The sequence below is a fragment of the Diabrotica virgifera genome, chromosome 7 (genome assembly GCF_917563875.1).
Source record: "Diabrotica virgifera virgifera chromosome 7, PGI_DIABVI_V3a".
NCBI lineage: Eukaryota > Metazoa > Arthropoda > Insecta > Coleoptera > Chrysomelidae > Diabrotica > Diabrotica virgifera.
In genome coordinates, this window is record NC_065449.1 from 181551969 (window position 1) to 181575970 (window position 24002).

A 24002-nucleotide genomic window follows, 5' to 3' on the forward strand; every position below is an offset into this window, starting at 1 on the left:
AATAACACTTTTTTTAGCAAAAACTTTCTTTGTTCATATATTTTAACTTAGAGAATAAAAGTTTATTATTTTTAAACATATGCAATTGTTTAAACAAAGTTTCACAAACAATAATAAAATTAGTTTGATTTTTGTGGAATTAAAATATCAAAATACAACAAAATATAGAGTAAGAAAATAATATATTAGATAAAGATTGGAAGAAATTTTGGTGGAAATCAACTTGTGTGAATCGAACACCGCTGTCCTGCGCGTAGCACCAAAAATGAATGTTTATTTAAAAAATTTCCTGACGCCGTGGTAATTAATCGATTTTAATTTTGCAAATTGCAAATGAAAGATACAGTACACTTCTATAAGCAAAAAAGAATTCAACTTGCTATCGGCTTTATTTTCAGTCATGCAACATTAAAAAAAAATGAATTTATTTTTGCAAAAGCTGGATTGCAAAATTTATTTTGCAAAATCTATTAAACCGATCTTAATGAAATTAAGCGCTTGTTCACAATGGACGTAACCATAAGATGAACGTAAACCGTTATCATTTCGTAAACCGTAATTTGTACATAATTTTATGCAGCGTTCACAATAGACTTAAATTTTACGTAAAGACAGCCTGTCTTTACGTAAAATTTAAGTCTATTGTGAACGCTGCATTAAATTATGTACAAATTACGGTTTACGAAATGATAACGGCTTACGTTCATCTTATGGTTACGTCCATTGTGAACAAGCGCTTACAGTGTTGTGTTACTATATCATAAAGATTTTCTGGGTAAAACATGAAGGTCCTAAGTGTAGCGTAAATGGTTGTATAACGTAAAATGCGAATACTTGTTTTTGTATGGGTTTTTTCGCAATTATTGCTATTTTGAAACAAGGGTGACTATTTTTTAAATTTTTAGCCAACTCTGTATTGTAGGAAATTTAATTAGGCAACTTTTATGTCAGTACATATTTTCTCAGAAATGAATAGTTTTAAAGTTAAATCAAAAAACCAATAAAAAAGTCGAATTTTTCTTTCATATTTTGACATTTTGATTATTTAAACAATGTTCCGGACCATTTTGAATGGGAGGATAACTCAATTATTATTATATGGGATAATTCCAAGCAATTTTCTGCAAAAAAATTTGAGTCACCTCTCAACGTCCGTCTCAAAACAGATGCGCCCTGGACTATAAATAAATTTCTCACAACGGTCAAAAACCACACTTCTTCTATTGGCAACAATGAAAGTGGTATCTAAAATTGCACAGAAATAGCTCCGATGTAAAAAGGTTAGGGTAGGCAAGAGATATGCCATGCAAGACGGACTTGCATAGCATGAGACTTGCATAGCCTTGATGTAAAGGCCCCGTCTCACCATCAAATAATTGACAGTTATTTGATCAAACTTGACAGTTAGTGACACAAACTATACATACTAACTGTCACTTTGTGTCACTAACTGTCAAGTTTGATCAAATAACTGTCAATTATTTGATGGTGAGACGCGGCCTTAAAGCTGCTTTAAAAGCAGCTTTACATCAAGGCTATGCAAGTCTCATGCTATGCAAGTCCGTCTTGCATGGCATATCTCTTGCCTACCCTAACCTTTTTACATCGGAGCTATTTCTGTGCAATTTTAGATACCACTTTCATTGTTGCCAATAGAAGAAATATATCAAAAGATTAACTTTAGATATTTCACTTAAAAACTTCAGTCCATAATTAAATATATTCATATATAAACCACAAATTATTACATCCAATAAATACCATTTAAACTTACACAATAAGGTTAAGTTTTTTTCTAAACTATAAATTTTGTCATATTGGCAACATGAATTTTGACAGGACTTGCATCAAAATAGCATGAAAAATAGAACACGTTTTAATTTTTCGTCTAGCACAGGAATTGCATGAAAATAGCGCGTGGGCATGCGCAGTAGCGTGATCTGTCTTGCATGGCTCTTGCCTAGCATGAAAATAGCATAATGTAAAACTGTCTGCGAGACACTCGGTTAGCTAACCGGGGTTTAATCGGGACAGAAAAGTACCTCATAGGGCCTCTTGCGTTGTAGTAAAAGCAATTATAATTATTATTATAATTATTTATGAATATAATAATAAGTATAATTGCGTTTATGTCTATGTTATGCATATATTTCTGTCCCGATTAAACCCCGGTTAACTAACCGGCTGTTAACGGAGACATAAAGTACCGGGCCTTAAAGTTTTAGAAATTCACACCACAGAATCAAGTTCTCAAATTTTCAAACACCTCACCGACACAGTTGTCTCAAGTACGATTGCGCGAAGCCGTGCAATTTACGAGACGCGCTCGGTCTGTAGATCCAATGCAGTGGTTATTTGGTTGCGTTCATCAAACAGAGAGCTTGGAATCAGATTGCAATCGGATTGGAAGCTCTTTTACTAGTGAACGGTGCGCTGAATTAATCGGATTGGAAGCGCTCGCCATTTTATTCAGCCTTAAATTTGTTATTGTGCTGTGATAGCTGAATCCCGCCAACTTTAAAATTAAGTTCAAAGTAAAATGGACAATTTAATTAAAATTGAATATAAATACAATAATTATTGTATGTAATTTATTGTAAATATTTGTAGTTCTTATTTATATGTATCCTATATATAGTTAATATCTAAATTAAGTTAGAACTATTTGTGTTTTTTTATTTATATAGTTACTAGAAATACCTAACTCATTTATTTTCCAACAATCCAGTTTTTGATTGATTCACAAATCTTATAAAAATTGGTATTGATTGCATACCAACTATTTGTAATTAATATTTACCTACAATAAAATTAAATTTAATATAGGTAGGTAGGTACCTATACAATAATACTCCATATTAGTTATTTTCAATAATATTTCCAATTTTTTATTCTTCTTCACCCACCGTTATATTATTAATTTCTTTATTTAGCATACCTACTCAATATTGCATTTATCCAGAACATTATTGCCTTCTATATTATAAAATTGTGTAAAACACAATGTTCGTTAATCGAATATTTTCTGTATCAAATTTTAATCCTCTAAATTTGCATTTTATTAGTTCAAACCTTTCTACAGCTGACCGAATCTTTAATTTATTATCAAAATTTTCTTGTTCTTGTAGTAAACGTTTATTATTCTGGTAAGATTTCATTAAGTTAAGTATCTAGATATGCCGAATTTTGAATGAGATATATATTCGCTGGTAAAATGGAATCTGCTCGAGTTAAATAGTTAATAGGCCTGGATCCTGCATACCAAAAGAAAGTTTATTAATAGCAAGCTGAAAATTTATTATTAGCTTAACGGTGTCTAGTCGGACAAACTTTGATGTTTTAATTTAAAACAAACACTGGAACGGGAAGTTTTAATTGTTGAACAGGTTACAGGTTTCGAACGCCAGACTACAAAAACGTCTCATGTATTGTGTCGGACAGAACTTCCAATTGATTTGCTACTCTTTCATTAGCATGCAAAATCAGACTGCTATTTATCACCAATATAATTCCTATCCTCTGACATGTTCTACGTGTCGGAATTATTAAAATGCCCAACATAGAGAGAGAGACATACTTTATTGATACAATGTACTAAAAGGCCATCGACCAAAGTCTTTCAGCCAACTGCCCAACATATTTTTCGGACAAAAATTTTTTCATATATTATAATATACAAAGTTTGCTATTGAATAAACTTAAAAACAACCTGCTAGTTTTCACAATCATAAACTTGTCAGGATGGCACGTTCCACAATTAAGGCTTCCCCTGTTCCAGTGTTTCTATACATCAAAGTGTGTCCAACTAGACACTGTTAAGCTATTAACAAATTTGAGCTTGCTATTAATCAACTTTTTTTTGGTATGCGGGATCCAGGCCTAGGTACGAAATTTTTAAAAGTAGACGTTTTAAAAAAAATTTAATTATACAGTTTAAACAGCTTTTTCAAAACTATTTACAATCATATTATTTGTTGTCATTTCATGGAATTAGGCATACTCCAAATTTAATATAAGTACTATGAAAAAAGAACTAGAGGGAGATATAATCTATTTTTTAATAAGATTCTTTGATCACAACCAACTAACTCTTGAGATAAACTGGGAATGCAGTAGACATCCCTTTATGATGCTCATACAGAAGCACATTTCCAAGCAATCTTACATTACAAAGTTGTTGCTGGCATCCTATAAAGGGAAAAAATAATTATTTTGCATGGTTACGTTATCTTGAAGCTGTATTCGATAAAAAATTCTGAAACGAGAAAGCTCACTTTAATACTTATCCGGGCAAGACATTTTACTTCCATATAAAAGACATGGCGTTTCGGGCCTATTGAGCCCCACTTGCCCGGATAAGGGTTAAAACAGTAAAAGAAAACGCAGCAGCATAAGGTACTGTTAGTTGGGAGCACTCTGAAGACCACCATGTGTTCTTTGTTCTCTGATAATACCATCAATACAGATAGAATTATTTCTACGAGTATGGCTATGTCAAACGAAATAAGGATTGAGAGACCTTTTAGACGCTCTCAGTGAAACAAATGCAATTTTAGAGCCACAACCAAATACTAGGAACGCTAAGGAAGAAATTCCTCTTATTAAAAAAAGAATGGAGGGACAATTCTTGTTAACAAATTCTGCTTAACAATGGAGCAGGAAGATATATGAAAGGTTGTGTTACAATACATTTAGTTTTTATCTAAGCATGAAAATAAATATTATAACCACATTTGTACTACATTTATTTTCAAACAAACCAGTTTTTTATTGATTCACAAAAAATTTTTATTGATTACGATTTACAATTAACCCATTCGCAGATACGACTATATATGCATGTACTTACAAAGGGAAATTACTGTCTGCATATGAAAATGTGTCCACAAATGTGTTAATATAATATTTACAATAAAATTATATTATAGAATATTTACAATAAAATTAAACTCAATATACACATTGATATTCAAGATTAGTTATTTCCAATTTTTTGTAATTCTATATTATTTGGGTGAAAATCTTATGTCCAGAGCTCTTTGGCAAACCAAACGTATCCCCAGCAACAAATTATCTGGTTTACTTAGCATCCACATCATAAACATTAATTTTTTCCAATAGAATTATTCTGTTTTCAAATTGGTGGATATGACCAATACAATTAAATAGTTCCTGGAAATATAACAATATAATATACATGATGTTATTAATTTGTTATACAATTTTACCTGGAAAGTAGTTCTGGACATACGAAAATGTTCTCTAAATTGGATATTGAATTATGGTTTATATATATTTAATTTCATCTCATCCTTCTGGAATAATTTGAGGTAGGTACATCTGCTAAATGTATAACGGCATTTGCTAATTTCGTCCCCAAACAAAAGTTCTTCAAGAATATTATCCATTTTAGTTTAGACAGTTTCAGTTTTATTTAAAATAAAAACAAAACTGTCTAGGTTTAGGTTATAAATTATATAAACAAAGAATAAAAACATAAACAAATGGAACACAGAACACTCTCAATCGAATGTCAAACGTCAGTCGTTCACTAGTAAAAAAACTGTCAGCGTTTCAGCGCAAATTAATCGGATTGCACTCGGATTATTCTGGTGAACGCGACCATGGTTATGGTGATGTTCATTCATTCATTCCATTCATGTTTATACCTATAGGGCTTTTCATTCACAGTCATTTGTTTCGAGCTTCTGTCATATTTCGTATAATCCGTGTATAATGTTCATATACACAGATTATACAACATATGACAGAAGCTCGAAACAAATGACAATCGATGAAAAGCCCTATTGTTAGGCTTAGGTGATTGTTGGATGTTGTAGTTGTAGTTGTAAATAGTCAGCTATGGAATTCAAAGTTGAAATTAAAGATGAGCCAATTGAATATAACCAAAAAGATAATATAGAGAGTCAGCTGTCCACATCTATAATAGATCTGGAACACTTCAAAAATGAATCAGAAGCTAACTTTGGTAAGCCAAGTAGTAAAATGTAACCATTAGCTCTTTGCGGTACGCGGTAGATACGAGATTTTCTAGACCCTTGCGGCACCGAAACATTCAATTGCATGTTTAAAATTACCTCGCTTTTCAAGAAACAACTGATAACCATTTGCGTTTGGCTAACAACTAAACCCTGCTAATTTTACCAATTAATGGTTATACTTAATAGGGAATAGGGACAGAGGGAATAATTAATACAAACCTTTTGCGTAGGTGTAACTTGAAACTTGATAAAATAGATTTAAGTGGTTCATTTTGTGAACGACTATGCAACATGTAGCAAAAACTTGGTGGTTCAATTTTGTTTTATATATATAGGGTTACAACCATTTACAGAAAAAAAAACAATAGATTAAAATATAAATTACATACAATATAGAGAACAAAAAATACATATTATCAATATAAATAAAATATGTTACCAATACAAATTACACAAATAATCATACCTAAGGACATTAATTAGTGTGGTCGGCGGACATAAGCAGACAAGTCACTTTTGAGTTTATTAATATTATTATTTTTACAGCACAATAAGTCTTAGTTAATGTTTACTAAAACCTGACTCAGGAACTTGCTATAAGTTTGAAAAAGGTCAATGTTAAGGTGCTGGTTTGCTAGTCTGGCAGTTCTAGTGAGGAAGTTGTTTAGACCAGTTGAGTCCGTGAGTCTTTACCCGTGCGTCATCATTTAAAGCATACGAAATAAGTCGGAAATTTACTGAATGCAACGGCAAATGGATATTATTCCGATCACAGGTTATAAAATTTGCCGTTATTCAAATAAATATAATGTCAAATTTAAGTTTTGCTTTAAAATTTTGGTGCATCATTACAGCTACATTTGAAGTAGCTTAATAAATTATTTTATTATCATTGATTAATTAATAAATAAACAATTTATAAAAAAATTCAATAACATATTTTCTTTTTGCTATTTTATTCACTTTGGCGGAACCTTCAACACAAGCATTCAACTGTGCCAACAATGAGGTTAGCTTTGTACGTCGTCAAAATTTATCATAAAATTAGTTGTGAAAACAACTGTTCGTATACTATAAAAAACTTCAAAAATTCAACAAACTGACAGCCACAAAAGTAAACAAACCAAAACGTCAGAAATTGTACTTAAAATATGTGAAGACATCCACAATCGTCTTTCTTTGTACCTATCTCGTTTTAATACACTGAGTCTTAATCGTTCATAAAAATAACATGTGTTTTTACTTAAATAACAGGCGGCAGCTGGTTTGTCATTAATTTCATGCGTGCAAGAGAATGATGCTAAATAAAAAGTATGTGTTTTATCTCACCAGGTATTAATGACGCACAGGTAAAGACTCACGGACTCAACTGTAGTACGGTGGATTGGGTAATGGAAACTATCTGGTTGTTCTTAGTGGGACATGAATATTAATTTTTTGAAGAAGCTCTGGAGTTCCAGTTTTTTCATGTAGCATGTTGTGGAAAGTGATGAGATCCCTTCTCTTATGACGAGCAGTGACCGGTGCCATATCAAGGATATTAAGAATATCTGCATCATTGTAGTTGTCCAAGATATTGAGTCTATAGGCAATCTGCTTTAAAAATTTATGTTCAACTAACTGAAGAGCATTAGTATGCACTCCATAAAAAGGAGACCATACACAGGAGGCATACTCAAGATGGGGACGGACCAAGGCACAGTAGAGGGTTTTTAAAGCTGTAATATTTGTGAAGTCCTGGGTGCATCTTCTAATAAAACCAAGCATCTGGAACGCCTTATTAACAACATTCTCCAGATGATGAGAAAGCTGTAAGTTTGTATCAAGGGTGACCCCCAGTGATGTGGGAGGGAGTGGATAGGACCCGAGCAATCCTGCCTGTATTTACTTAATGGGACCACTTGGTGAGCCGTACAATATGGCGACGGGCAGGTCCGGATTCAAATTAATTCAAGATGTATTTACGATTTTATTTGGGAATACGCATCGAGTTAGATTAATAACAGTTATTTGAAATAAAATTAATTTAATTTTTAGTACTTTTCAAGTACACTTTTAATAATAATAACATAATAATAAAATTTATTAAACTAAAATAAAGAACATGTGAAATATAAGTTTTGATCAATCCAAACCCCTAAGCATTTGACATACTCAGAGAAGGGTATCAGATGTTCATTTAGTTAAATATTGTCAGGTGTACAATACGGCTTTAGCCTTTTCAAGGTTCAAAACTAGTCTTGAATTTAAGAACCAGTTTTCTACTTCCGACTTCAAAGAGTTTTCTTTAGGTGCGATTGAGAGGGAATTTTTATTATGCCACGCGCATGCTCACACATACAGTATGGAGTTAGTTGTTAAATCTTTCAAGTTATTTCAAGGCTTCATCCAAATGATCACGATTTATTACAAAAATATAAAACATATAGAAATAAACTGCATTCACTTATCAACAAAACAAAACGGAATTTTTATAAAAATAAGATCCTAAAAAGTTCAAAAACAATAAAGAATTATGGAGTGTAGTGCAAGATTTAAGTGGACCAAAAAAATGAAAAGTACCTATTGAGAGTCTTAATAACCAAATGGGAGATATGTTGACTCATGACTGAGCCCTCTGATATTGCAAATGAATTTAATAAGACATTTTCAGAGATGGGCAAAAGTTTGGCTGAAAAAATTAGTACTAATCCCCGCCAAGTATATGAAAATACTGTCTTAACAAACTCGATGATTTTATTACCTACAAATACATTTGAAATAGAAACAATAATAAATGAACTGAAGTGTAAAAAGGCAACTGGTATTGATGCCATTAATGCAGAATGTTTGAAAACAATTTCACCATACATACTCGAGCCATTGGTTCATATTATCAATATATGTATAGAAAAAGGAATATGGCCTAAAGCCTTCAAAACAACAGTAGTCATACCAATATACAAAAATGAAGACAAAACTCTTGCTACAAACTATCGACCTATATCTCTTATTCCGCATATTTCTAAAATATTTGAATTATTATTGAAAAATAGGCTTAGAGCATATATCAAAAAATATAATTTAATTTCCCCTCACCAATTTGGTTTTAAGCAAAATATTTCCACCCAAGATGCCATTTTGAATTTAACACAAAAAGCATATGAAGCACTTATTAACAACAATAAGGTTTGCTTATGCATATTTCTTGATTTGGCCAAAGCTTTTGACACTGTTAGCCACAATAACCTCTTACAAACCTTAGAGAAAATTGGTGTAAGAGACAACTGTTTACAATTATTTAGAAGTTACCTCTCTGAGAGACAACAGGTAGTAAGGGTGTCCGAAGTAATAAGCGGACAAAGAGATATAACATATGGAGTGCCACAGTGAACATTATTAGGTCCTGTCCTGTTTAATCTATATATAAATGGATTATTTTCATTACAGAGTACAGGGCATATAATTGGGTTTGCCGATGATACTGCTATTATTTATGATGCTGAGAATTGGTATGAATTAAAAACAATAGCAGAATGTGATCTACAACTAATAAAATAATAGTTTGACTACAAAATACTAACAATTCGTTTTAAGAAAACTGTTTATCTACCAATATTTAACTCTAACTTGACCACTGATCTTTTAAAACTCCTTCAAATATCACATAATAAACAAAAATTTTATATTAAACCCGTAGCAAATGTTAAATATCTAGGAGTTTTTATAGATACACATCTAAAATGGGACTTTCACATTAAATATATCATTAAAAAGCTACAGCTTATCCTGTATAAGTTTAAACATCTTAAAAAACACATACCTAATATATGTCTTCGCACACTACATTACAGACTAGTAGAAAGTCATCTCCGTTATAGTATACTGGCTTGGGGAAGCGCCCTGAAAACACACATTCTCCCACTGGAAATCATACAAAGAAGATTTCTGAAAATTATGTCTAAACCATACACCTACTCTACAGATAGATTATATAAGGATAGTAATATATTTGACTTGAAACAGTTATACTTTCTTTGTGTGTCTTTAAAATATCACACCATGAAAACAGACAACAATTTACCATCACATGAGCATGATACAAGAGGCAAACACCTCTATATGGTTCCGAAAATGACAAAGTCCTTCTGTCAAAGAAGTTTTCTATTTCTAGCCCCAAAAATATATAATCATATCCCCAGTGATATCAAAAATATTAAGAATGTTCTTCTATTTAAAAAGAAATTAAAATCATTTCTGATGGAACAAACAAGAAATTTTTGTGACATCATTATAGTAGCTTAAATTTACATACGTTAAAAAACAAAAAAAAATAAATGAAACTCTAGAGTCACTACTAATTTTTATACCTATATTTCAAATTTTATATTGTTTTAAACTGATTTATTTTGCTTATTATTTTTATCATATTTAATAAAACATGCGTATATACACCATTCTTCAAAAATATTACTGACTAATTGAGCCATACATAATTGTTTAAAAAAAAATTAATTATTCGTGCTTTATTGTTAAACTAAGTATTTATTTTATTGTTTTCATTATATTATTTATTCTACGTATCATATTTAGTAAACCATAACTGTGTATTTACAATTAAAATTTATTATTAAAGTTATTTTTACATGCATTATCGCTAAAATGGAAGTAATACCGCCCTGTCCACTGTTTATGCTTTCATACTAACCAATGTAAGGAGATTTTGGTTGAGTTTTCTTTATTCATTCGAGCGTTATAGTTACACAACGGGAACGCACACGATGGCATACTATTGTCACTATAAAATCACTGCAAAAACACAACAAAAATAAGTTCAAAATAATTTATAAAATATATTTTTTAAATTCACAAATAAACCAAACAACAAGAACTGTCAATAGTGTCAATGAGACGTACAACATGGCCGAAGTGATCCCATCTACCTCACCACATGTCATATCCCCTCCCTCCCACATCACTGGTGACCCCCAAGTCTTTAAAAAGGGAAGTTCTTTCGAGAGTGTAGTGATCAATATTGTAGTCAAAAACAGTAGCATTTCTGGAACGGGAAAAGTCATAGTTTTACATTTAGTTGGATTAAGTTCCATGCCATTTCTTTTACACCACTCTAGCAAGTTATTTAAATCGTACTGTAGTTTTTCACAATCCTCTGGGGATTTATTCACACAGCTTAATTTTAGATCATCAGCAAAGAGCAAAAATAAACTGATTGCGAAGCATTCATTTATGTCGTTTATGAAAATATTAAACAAGAGTGGCCCAAGGTGAGAGCCTTGAGGCACTCCTGAATGAACTTGGATAATTTTAGAAAGAAAAGTGCCAATTTTAGCAATCAGTCTACGATCAGATAAGTAGCTTTGGAACCATGACAATAAAGGCTCATCAATCCCAATCGGTTTTAACTTATGCAACAAAATATTGTGTGCCACCCTGTCGAACGCCTTGGAGAAGTCAGTGTATATCGTATCCACTTGATACCCCTTCTCCAAGGTGTCCAGCAAGAAGTCCACCTGACTAAGAAGATTTAATTCTGTAGATTTTCGTAGTCTAAACCCAAACTGTTGTTGGACTAGTAGAGGTTCAAATAGAGGGGTTAGAATGTCACATACCAGACTTTCAAATGCATTGGGAATTGCACTGATTATACTGATTACACAGGTTGTGTCACCGGATTTAAAGATGGGCTTTAGAAAGCTGTCTTTCCAGTAGTCGGGGAAGATTCCATTTTGGAGGGAGAGCTTGAAAATGTGGTACAGCGGTCTTGAAAGAATAAAGCAGCATTTTTTTAAGAATAAGGTAGGTAGCCCATCTGGTCCAGGCCCTTTGTTAACATCCAAAGAAGAGAGTTTACTAAATATATCAATTTTAATATCAAGGTTATTGGACGTGGATATTTCATGAGTGGAAATATTAACATTATCATGTGAGTACACTGTCGAAAAATAATCAGTAAACATGTTCGATATTTCCTCCCCAGAACAACTAGTCTTATCCAAATATTTAAGTGTATTTGGAAAAGAACTGCTTTTCCTTTTATTGTTAACAGATGACCAAATTTATGTTAAAGCTAATAGCTGTTTCAGTACAATGCGCATATTGAGCATAGCATTCCTGCGTCAGATTTTTGCATAGTTGTCTCAACCTAGAAAACTCCCGATAGTCATCAGCTGACTGCGTTTGTTTATACCTTTTGTGCAATTTTTTCTTTTGAATAATAAAATTTTTAGTTCAACTGAGAACCATACGAAAAAAAATTATTTAAATAAATTATCATTTATTCTTACTAAATTTAATAAAATTTACTTTTCTCCTTTTGAATTGATTACTAATAAGTTTGAATGACTAACTGAGTTATAGAACTGTTCAATACAAAAAAATTAAGCATATATGGTGTGGATATAAACAAGCTCTCTCCGTTTCGACAATTGATTTGACTAACCTTTTTGTTTCTTCACTCCTTCTTTTCCCAGATTGCCTCGTCCTTGATTCTCCCACACGTACTCTTTGGATGTTGCGAAAAGGTCCCTCTCGTCCAAACTGATTCAAAAACAAACAAAACCAGGACTCCTCGAATTCTCTACTCAGTTTTCTCCTTAATCGATATCTTGTGCAAATAGATACCAATCAGCTACTCGTTCTAGACAGAACAAAGGAATCTTCCTCGGACACAGGAAAATTCACTTCTCAACCGGTCAACGATTTTGTTTCAACTTGATTCTGCTCGCAAAAGGCCGATTTCACCACTTTACACTGACTTCTCACTTTTCAAAAACTGGACTGCTCATCCTTACTTTCCTTTCCTAAGAAACCAACTTAATTTGTATCCAACTTTCCAATTTGTTAAAATTCTAAGAGACATCAAATTACTATCGTTTAAGTATTCAAAGAAGTAAACAAAAAACCCTACATTCTAAATTCAATAAAATTTGTTTATCGTTTAATACCTTCTACGAATTATTTACAAAAATCCTATTGACGCACTTTCCAATATTTCCGACCATTGTCTGTAAATCCTTTCAAAAAACCTATTAACGAAAACCACATTAACGATTTCACCTTCCCCGAACCACTGTTTACTAATTAAATTAGACTCTATACAATTTTTGGTCATATACAGGGTAAAGAAAATCTATGATCTCGTGGTCTCTGATATAAATTTATTTTCTGAATTAAAAAAAAACAATTCTACAACAAATCCCCGTCTTTTGAATTCGATAAAATTCTTTGCATCTGCAACCGATTTTCTCGAGGCAAAACAATTTTCCAATATACCTATTTCATTTTCCTATTTTATTTCCTATTTCCTACCTTAACTATTTACTATATGTCCTTCCTACCTTTACTCATGATATTTTTACACATCGTGAATATTATAAATTCCTTTGATCTTTTCCGAATCAACATGCCTCAAAACATAGCCTCAATTCTCCACTGATTTTCTTTACTATCACGATTGGATTGATATAAGGTGAGTCACATCTCTCGATGATTTGATCTTCCAACATTTTATTAATCTCTTTTTTCACCTGTCGTCGATACTTATATGGAATCGGATATTTTTTCGATTGAAAGTTTTCCAAGTTTTTCACCTCGATTGAATGTTCATACTTTCTTGCCACTCTATTTTCTTCATTTATTAAATTTTCATAGTCTCTTAAAACCAACCGCATCTCCTTTTCTTTTCCTTCCCCGCAGGTAATTTCTCTTTCTTTTTCCTCAAGTTCTCTACACATGTTTATCGTATATTCTGTATTCTTGTTGTCACATCCCTCTTCTTCAAATACCACTGTTTCAAATGTATTCTTTTCGTCTATTAATCTCACTTCTTCTTCTGAGCTCATCTATTCTTTTGAGTAATCCCAGTTTTCATTTTCTTTTGTTAGTCTAATTTTTTCTTCTTCTGGGCTCATCTCTTCTTTTGAGGAATCCCAGGTTTCTAATATAATCTAATATAATTCTTTATAATCCGGGCCCATAACCTGTTAAAAATTGAGTTAGGTGAACTGACTAAATGACCAACAACGATTATAATTCACTCAATTACAGGACAATAGGAAAACATTTTACTTGAATATGACTGACATTGAATGTTACATTCATGTAACCAACCAAATAACCATGTATCGCCTTATCATATCAAATTTACTACGAAAATTCTTGTTTACGTGGACATAACATTCAGTGCCAAATATTCTTAAATGTTTCAAACTCCCAACTGGCTTGCCATACCACAATTCATAGGGACTTTTATTCTCAATTGATGATTTTCCTGTGCGATTGAGAAGATACACTGCAGTATTACATGCTTCTGCCCACAATTCTTTGGACAACTTGCATGGGTTTAACATGGAACGAGCACACTCTACAAAGGTACGGTTTTCCCTTTCAGCAACACCATTCTGCTGAGATGTATAGGGTGGAGTGATACAATGCTCTATACCTCTACTCGCAAGAAGTTCAGATACCTTTCTATTGTCAAACTCTCTCCCTCCATCACATCTCAGTTGCTTTACTACATGGCCATTTGTGTTTGCTTCATTTAAGCCGGTTTCTTAAGATTTGATCATGTTGAGCAGTGTATTTGATTGATCTGACATTATATTGATTATGACAGACAATTAATAAAATAAACAAACAACAAACAACTGATTCATGAAAAAACTAATAAGTATTTTAAAAAAAATTTAAACGCAGGATGAAAGATTACATTATTACCGAGGGCGGAAAGCCCATTAGAATAAACAAGCAGTTTCTATTGAATGAAATTAAATATCACACTTTTTTTTTATTTTCAGCCCTGTAACTTATTAAAATAAATATTATAGCAGTTTTCAGGGACTTTCAGCCCTCGGTAATAATGTAGTCTTTCATTCTGAGTTTAAATTTTTCAAAAATATTTATTAGTTTTCTCAGGATTCGAAAAAAAAATGAATACAATTAAAATACATTGAGAATTTTGACATGCGTCACAATTTTGCAACTCAATGTAAAATTCTTAACTGTTGAATTCCAGCTTCCCTAATTATTTGACATCAAAAGACATTAGAAACTATTTTTGTAGATGATTGAAATCTGTATTGAAAACAACTGTTAAAATTGGTCTACGTAATTAAACATATTCCAAAATTTTGTAAAAATGTAATACATTTCAGTTTTCAGCCCAAACTTAGGCCACACACAATGCAATAATGTTCACATTTTTGAACTGTCAATATTTTTATTTTATCATCTATTGTTTAAAAACAATACAGTTGATAAGATACCCTCAGTTGCGGAGAAAGTATTAATAATAAAGATTAATAATAAAGTCTAATAACCGTGGAACAGAATAAGCTATCTGACAAATTTTAAGATTTGGCAGTGACATTGACAGTATGTAAATATTAAGTATTTATCCTTCAAAATACACTGCTCAATTTTCTACAAAATACGCGTCAAGAGTCGTATCAGTTTTTTTTTGGAACCAGGTATACATACCTCACTTTTGTGTTTCATAAAGAAAACTTTCCGAAACTTACTAAATTCATCTTTAAAACATACGTACTAACGTGCTCTTCCCAGTGATTATATATATATATATATATATATATATATATATATATATATATATATATATATATATATATATATTGTTATATTTCTATTTGATATGAAAATTAAATTTGATAATTATAAACAGAATTCAATTTAATATAAAATATTTTCAATTTTCTCAACCACGGGCATATAAATTTAGAACAACCTGTATACAACAAATTGTTATATTTAATTTTAAGAAGTGATTAAACGAAACTCGGGACAATGCGCTTAGAACAAACAAAGTGAATGGCGCGTACCATTATCGTTGTTCGCGGAAGGTTCGATCATTAGCCTATGCTAAATAAAACTCAAGTGAAATCGATAATAGGTCATTATCGTTGTTCGCGGAAGGTTCGATCATTAGCTTATGCTAAATAAGACTCAGTTGAAGTAGACAATAGATCATTAAATTTTGTAAATAGTAGAAAGTAATTTTAGAATGGGAATTAACTATTTTTCTTTTGAAATCCATTAAGCATATTTAGAAAGATTAAAAATTGGTTTTGAGGAATACTGCGAATGAGAGTTGGTGGTGGAAGGTTGATTTGTGAATCTGGAAGGGATATTTAGAAAGTAGGGGAATTAATGACAAAATAGAGATCAGAATGTTTTGAGCTGTCGAGAAGTGAAGTCCAGTGGTAGACGGTAGTGTACGGAGAGTGAGAAAGCCGGTGTAGTTCCGTGAGTGTGGAGTATCTATCGTGGAACGAGAGGTAGGCCAGGTTGAGAGTAAAAGAACCTCCTTGAGCCAAGAGTGTCCCGGTAGCTGATTGCAGTTTCGAAAAAGGTAGAATACAGCATGACGACAGAAGCAGGTACGAGAGCTATACGAGCTAGTTTTCAAAGGAGAACATTACTGAAAGCCAGGACGAGGTTTTGATCGCAGCCAAGGATAGCAGGAAACGGGTCTTGTGTGAAGACATTCTCAGTTCACCAGAAAAAGGTCAGTCTCATTTGTTTGGACATGAATGTATGGGTTTTTCGTATTAAATACCACATTATAAATTGAAGAACATAATAAATAATATCAGAAAAGCTTCATCAAACTTAAATAGAATTGTTGCTAATAAATCCTAATAGTTAAATGTTAATAAAAACTTTCAATTGGAAACCAAAAGGAAATAAGATTCCCATTTGTAAATGTTATGTTTAAGAAAAATAAGATCTAGCAAATATTAAGCAGTGATTGCCATTTAAATAAAATAAACAATATTTTGATTATAATTGTAACCCATATATGTGTATTATTTTACTCTTTTCTTCCCTATCCCGATTAGGAACCATTGAGAAATACTTAGAAGCCACGAGAGTAAGTAATTAATTTTATAATTCGCCCTGAGATTGAAAACATATTGATATGTGATCTGGTAAATTAATTAGATTATTATTAATACATTGATTAAATTAAATGATATATAAGAATATTATCTCATATCAATAATCAAGATCACATCAATATATATATATATATATATATATATATATATATATATATAGTTGAACCCAAACAAATGAAATAGAGAATGTGGAAAAATCCCCTTACGAATAACTCACACATCCACTATTTCTGGCTGGGAAAAATTTTTCGAATAGAATCAAAAATCCAAACACCAGTTCTTAGAAATGTGTTTCGCCCTCTTCAACCTCCGTGGGCTCATCGGTAAAGATGAGAGGTTGAATATCTTTAGACACATTCCATCAAAAAACAACATACGAGACATAGACATAACAGGAGCGTAAATCTACGCCCAACCTGAAAATGACAGTCTCAAGTTTTAATTCCCTAATTACTTTAGAGTAAGTAAGATAATGTTTATGAAAAAACAAAAGATGTAGATCTTTGAAACACACTCAGTGATCAAAAGATCCACAGGTACTGGTTTAACGACCACTCGTACGAAATCAAACAAATGAAATAGAGAATGTGGAAAAATCCCCTTACGAATAACTCACACATCCACTATTTCTGGCTGGGAAAAATTTTTCGAATAGAATCAAAAATCCAAACACCAGTTCTTAGAAATGTGTTTCGCCCTCTTCAACCTCCGTGGGCTCATCGGTAAAGATGAGAGGTTGAATATCTTTAGACACATTCCATCAAAAAACAACATACGAGACATAGACATAACAGGAGCGTAAATCTACGCCCAACCTGAAAATGACAGTCTCAAGTTTTAATTCCCTAATTACTTTAGAGTAAGTAAGATAATGTTTATGAAAAAACAAAAGATGTAGATCTTTGAAACACACTCAGTGATCAAAAGATCCACAGGTACTGGTTTAACGACCACTCGTACGAAATCAAACAAATGAAATAGAGAATGTGGAAAAATCCCCTTACGAATAACTCACACATCCACTATTTCTGGCTGGGAAAAATTTTTCGAATAGAATCAAAAATCCAAACACCAGTTCTTAGAAATGTGTTTCGCCCTCTTCAACCTCCGTGGGCTCATCGGTAAAGATGAGAGGTTGAATATCTTTAGACACATTCCATCAAAAAACAACATACGAGACATAGACATAACAGGAGCGTAAATCTACGCCCAACCTGAAAATGACAGTCTCAAGTTTTAATTCCCTAATTACTTTAGAGTAAGTAAGATAATGTTTATGAAAAAACAAAAGATGTAGATCTTTGAAACACACTCAGTGATCAAAAGATCCACAGGTACTGGTTTAACGACCACTCGTACGAAATCAAACAAATGAAATAGAGAATGTGGAAAAATCCCCTTACGAATAACTCACACATCCACTATTTCTGGCTGGGAAAAATTTTTCGAATAGAATCAAAAATCCAAACACCAGTTCTTAGAAATGTGTTTCGCCCTCTTCAACCTCCGTGGGCTCATCGGTAAAGATGAGAGGTTGAATATCTTTAGACACATTCCATCAAAAAACAACATACGAGACATAGACATAACAGGAGCGTAAATCTACGCCCAACCTGAAAATGACAGTCTCAAGTTTTAATTCCCTAATTACTTTAGAGTAAGTAAGATAATGTTTATGAAAAAACAAAAGATGTAGATCTTTGAAACACACTCAGTGATCAAAAGATCCACAGGTACTGGTTTAACGACCACTCGTACGAAATCAAACAAATGAAATAGAGAATGTGGAAAAATCCCCTTACGAATAACTCACACATCCACTATTTCTGGCTGGGAAAAATTTTTCGAATAGAATCAAAAATCCAAACACCAGTTCTTAGAAATGTGTTTCGCCCTCTTCAACCTCCGTGGGCTCATCGGTAAAGATGAGAGGTTGAATATCTTTAGACACATTCCATCAAAAAACAACATACGAGACATAGACATAACAGGAGCGTAAATCTACGCCCAACCTGAAAATGACAGTCTCAAGTTTTAATTCCCTAATTACTTTAGAGTAAGTAAGATAATGTTTATGAAAAAACAAAAGATGTAGATCTTTGAAACACACTCAGTGATCAAAAGATCCACAGGTACTGGTTTAACGACCACTCGTACGAAATCAAACAAATGAAATAGAGAATGTGGAAAAATCCCCTTACGAATAACTCACACATCCACTATTTCTGGCTGGGAAAAATTTTTCGAATAGAATCAAAAATCCAAACACCAGTTCTTAGAAATGTGTTTCGCCCTCTTCAACCTCCGTGGGCTCATCGGTAAAGATGAGAGGTTGAATATCTTTAGACACATTCCATCAAAAAACAACATACGAGACATAGACATAACAGGAGCGTAAATCTACGCCCAACCTGAAAATGACAGTCTCAAGTTTTAATTCCCTAATTACTTTAGAGTAAGTAAGATAATGTTTATGAAAAAACAAAAGATGTAGATCTTTGAAACACACTCAGTGATCAAAAGATCCACAGGTACTGGTTTAACGACCACTCGTACGAAATCAAACAAATGAAATAGAGAATGTGGAAAAATCCCCTTACGAATAACTCACACATCCACTATTTCTGGCTGGGAAAAATTTTTCGAATAGAATCAAAAATCCAAACACCAGTTCTTAGAAATGTGTTTCGCCCTCTTCAACCTCCGTGGGCTCATCGGTAAAGATGAGAGGTTGAATATCTTTAGACACATTCCATCAAAAAACAACATACGAGACATAGACATAACAGGAGCGTAAATCTACGCCCAACCTGAAAATGACAGTCTCAAGTTTTAATTCCCTAATTACTTTAGAGTAAGTAAGATAATGTTTATGAAAAAACAAAAGATGTAGATCTTTGAAACACACTCAGTGATCAAAAGATCCACAGGTACTGGTTTAACGACCACTCGTACGAAATCAAACAAATGAAATAGAGAATGTGGAAAAATCCCCTTACGAATAACTCACACATCCACTATTTCTGGCTGGGAAAAATTTTTCGAATAGAATCAAAAATCCAAACACCAGTTCTTAGAAATGTGTTTCGCCCTCTTCAACCTCCGTGGGCTCATCGGTAAAGATGAGAGGTTGAATATCTTTAGACACATTCCATCAAAAAACAACATACGAGACATAGACATAACAGGAGCGTAAATCTACGCCCAACCTGAAAATGACAGTCTCAAGTTTTAATTCCCTAATTACTTTAGAGTAAGTAAGATAATGTTTATGAAAAAACAAAAGATGTAGATCTTTGAAACACACTCAGTGATCAAAAGATCCACAGGTACTGGTTTAACGACCACTCGTACGAAATCAAACAAATGAAATAGAGAATGTGGAAAAATCCCCTTACGAATAACTCACACATCCACTATTTCTGGCTGGGAAAAATTTTTCGAATAGAATCAAAAATCCAAACACCAGTTCTTAGAAATGTGTTTCGCCCTCTTCAACCTCCGTGGGCTCATCGGTAAAGATGAGAGGTTGAATATCTTTAGACACATTCCATCAAAAAACAACATACGAGACATAGACATAACAGGAGCGTAAATCTACGCCCAACCTGAAAATGACAGTCTCAAGTTTTAATTCCCTAATTACTTTAGAGTAAGTAAGATAATGTTTATGAAAAAACAAAAGATGTAGATCTTTGCAACACACTCAGTGATCAAAAGATCCACAGGTACTGGTTTAACGACCACTCGTACGAAATCAAACAAATGAAATAGAGAATGTGGAAAAATCCCCTTACGAATAACTCACACATCCACTATTTCTGGCTGGGAAAAATTTTTCGAATAGAATCAAAAATCCAAACACCAGTTCTTAGAAATGTGTTTCGCCCTCTTCAACCTCCGTGGGCTCATCGGTAAAGATGAGAGGTTGAATATCTTTAGACACATTCCATCAAAAAACAACATACGAGACATAGACATAACAGGAGCGTAAATCTACGCCCAACCTGAAAATGACAGTCTCAAGTTTTAATTCCCTAATTACTTTAGAGTAAGTAAGATAATGTTTATGAAAAAACAAAAGATGTAGATCTTTGAAACACACTCAGTGATCAAAAGATCCACAGGTACTGGTTTAACGACCACTCGTACGCTAGCTATACGAGCTAGTTTTCAAAGGAGAACATTACTGAAAGCCAGGACGAGGTTTTGATCGCAGCCAAGGATAGCAGGAAACGGGTCTTGTGTGAAGACATTCTCAGTTCACCAGAAAAAGGTCAGTCTCATTTGTTTGGACATGAATGTATGGGTTTTTCGTATTAAATACCACATTATAAATTGAAGAACATAATAAATAATATCAGAAAAGCTTCATCAAACTTAAATAGAATTGTTGCTAATAAATCCTAATAGTTAAATGTTAATAAAAACTTTCAATTGGAAACCAAAAGGAAATAAGATTCCCATTTGTAAATGTTATGTTTAAGAAAAATAAGATCTAGCAAATATTAAGCAGTGATTGCCATTTAAATAAAATAAACAATATTTTGATTATAATTGTAACCCATATATGTGTATTATTTTACTCTTTTCTTCCCTATCCCGATTAGGAACCATTGAGAAATACTTAGAAGCCACGAGAGTAAGTAATTAATTTTATAATTCGCCCTGAGATTGAAAACATATTGATATGTGATCTGGTAAATTAATTAGATTATTATTAATACATTGATTAAATTAAATGATATATAAGAATATTATCTCATATCAATAATCAAGATCACATCAATATATATATATATATATATATATATATATATATATATATATATATATAGTTGTATATATTGCCGAAACACCGGTGTATATAGTTGCACAGAAATGTATGGAATGATGACCCTTTCATCATTTTATATATTTCCAACTAAATTCACATTCACTTTACGAGTATTAACCAATGATTTTGATTATTTATTTTTATATTTGTACTCGATTATCCAACATCATTATATATATATATATATATATATATATATATATATATATATATATATATATATATATATATATATATATATATATGGGTCCATTCACATCTGCATGGATCTACTCACCAGTGACTTGTGGCCGATTGATCCTAGTCTTAAATGGCAATCTATGCATTTTTCCAATTGCACATCCATCGCAAAAGCTTTCTTTGCACCCATCAATGTCTATATTCATTTTCTTCAAGACTTTCTTTACGTGTTGCTTATGCTGATGACCAAATATTTCATGATACACTTGTAACATATCTGTTGACTCTACTAAGTGTGCTTGAATGGAATTGGTCGATTTCATAACACGTATATCAAGTGCATACAGGCCATTACTGAAGTACCCAGTCATTACAGATTCAAAAGTATTTTTATCGTGTAGATTTACACGTTTTAACGTTGTATATTGTAACAATTTTCTTTTATCTGATTCGTACATTTTCTGTTTCTCATGTTCTTTGTCATTTGTCAAACTTTCCTGTTCTTCTTCATTTTCCTCTGTGAGTTACATCTTGTTATTTTTAAAATCAATTACTACATGTTTTTCTGTCAATTCGTCAACTCCGACGATCATGTCATGCGACATATTTGGCATTATCACACATTGTAGTGCATAAAATCTCTTACCCAATCGTACCTTTATTTGCGCCCACTAGGTTCACCCTAGGTATTTTGTAAATTAAATTTGTTAAATTAACTTCTATTAATTTTCTGTTGACCAGTGTTATTTCCGAGCCAGTGTCTATCATAATTTTAATTGGTTTCTCGTTGATAAAGCCATCCACACATTTTAAATTTATTCCATTTCTTTTATCATTGTTTCCTGCCAGTTTTATAAATTCCTTAGGGTGATAAAAAATTCCTGTTTGGTTCTTTGTTTCTAGTGAGCGCCTTCGTGAAAAGACGCCGGTTGTTCCTCGTTGTTTATATTTTCGTCGTAGTGTCTCTTCGTCATATTCTTCTGTCTGGGTATTATTTACCTCTCTTCTATTTTCTCTTGGTCTGTTGGTCGTGTAGATTTACACCTTTTTCGTCGAGTACTGTAACGAAACCTCTTTGTGCAGCAGCTTTCACAGAAAAAAAATGAGCGCTTAAATCAGGAACATAAAAAACATTCTTCAATTCAGCATCTTTCCATTTATTATTCAGACGCGTTTGAATTTTCACCGTTCCTTGTCCTTGGGCTAACATACATACACCCTTCTTACCAAGTGATATCTTTTCGGGTTCAGCAAACTCTGTATAAGATGAGAAATATAGCTTATCTGTAGTGATATGATTTGTGGCTCCACTGCCAGCTTCAACACAATTGTTAGATGAGGCACTTAAAATAACAGACAAAAAAGCAGCATCAATACTTTCATTCTCGCCTAAATTCTCAGCAGATTTTTTCAATGGACACTCTCTCGCCCAATGGCCTAATTTCTTGCATTTGTGGCAAGAAAATTTTTCTTTTGCACGATGTACATTTTTCTTTGACTTCATAGTAGTTGTACTTTGGCTCTGTTTGTATTTTTCTGTCGGGCTTTTGCGTGCAACAAACGCAAAAGATTCTGTGGTACTTTGGTCACGTAATTCGATGGCACACAACTTCTCAATCAATAAATTCAAAGTTTGATTCTTTGATGGTATCGTGTCCCACAAATCTTTGAAATTATCAAAGTCCTTACCCAAAGTTGATAAAATCCGACCATTTAACATTCTTTCGGATAAAACATTTTCATCATGCTTCTGCAATGCATCATTCAAATCTACAAACAGTTTCTGCAACTTCGCAACATGTGTACTAATATCTTCTTTTTCATCACGCTGGACTCTAAACTTCAATTAACATGTTTAACCGTTGCGTACTGCTACGTCCAAATCGTGCACGTAATTTGTCCCATATTTCACTAGCGTGAGTATATGTCAACACGAGTTCGGCAACAGTTTTTCCTAGCGTACCTGCTAACAAACTTGCCGCTTTTGCATCGTCTTTTAACCATTGTTGATGCTTCTCTACTTCCAATGGAGTTGAATTTTCAATAACCTCGGGACACTTACGGTTA

At 32.7% G+C, this 24002-nt stretch overlaps 1 protein-coding gene and 1 long non-coding RNA gene across 3 annotated transcripts in view; one reads left to right on the forward strand and one right to left on the reverse strand.

Annotated features, from left to right (window-relative positions):
• Positions 1 to 4728: 4728 nt before the first annotated feature.
• LOC126887805 (uncharacterized) lies at positions 4729 to 5623 on the reverse strand. Its single transcript, XR_007699210.1, has 2 exons — positions 5229 to 5623; positions 4729 to 5172 (listed from the first exon to the last, which is right to left on the reverse strand). It is a non-coding gene; the product is annotated as an uncharacterized LOC126887805 (long non-coding RNA).
• A 189-nt stretch (positions 5624 to 5812) lies between these two features.
• LOC126887797 (zinc finger protein OZF-like) overlaps positions 5813 to 24002 on the forward strand; it is a 60848-nt gene continuing 42658 nt past the window's right edge. For both annotated transcript variants that reach the window (XM_050655624.1, XM_050655625.1), the window contains exon 1: positions 5813 to 5989. In XM_050655624.1, the coding sequence (XP_050511581.1) occupies positions 5863 to 5989 (127 nt within the window). In that variant the 5' untranslated portion in view covers positions 5813 to 5862. The remainder of the gene's footprint in view (positions 5990 to 24002) is intronic.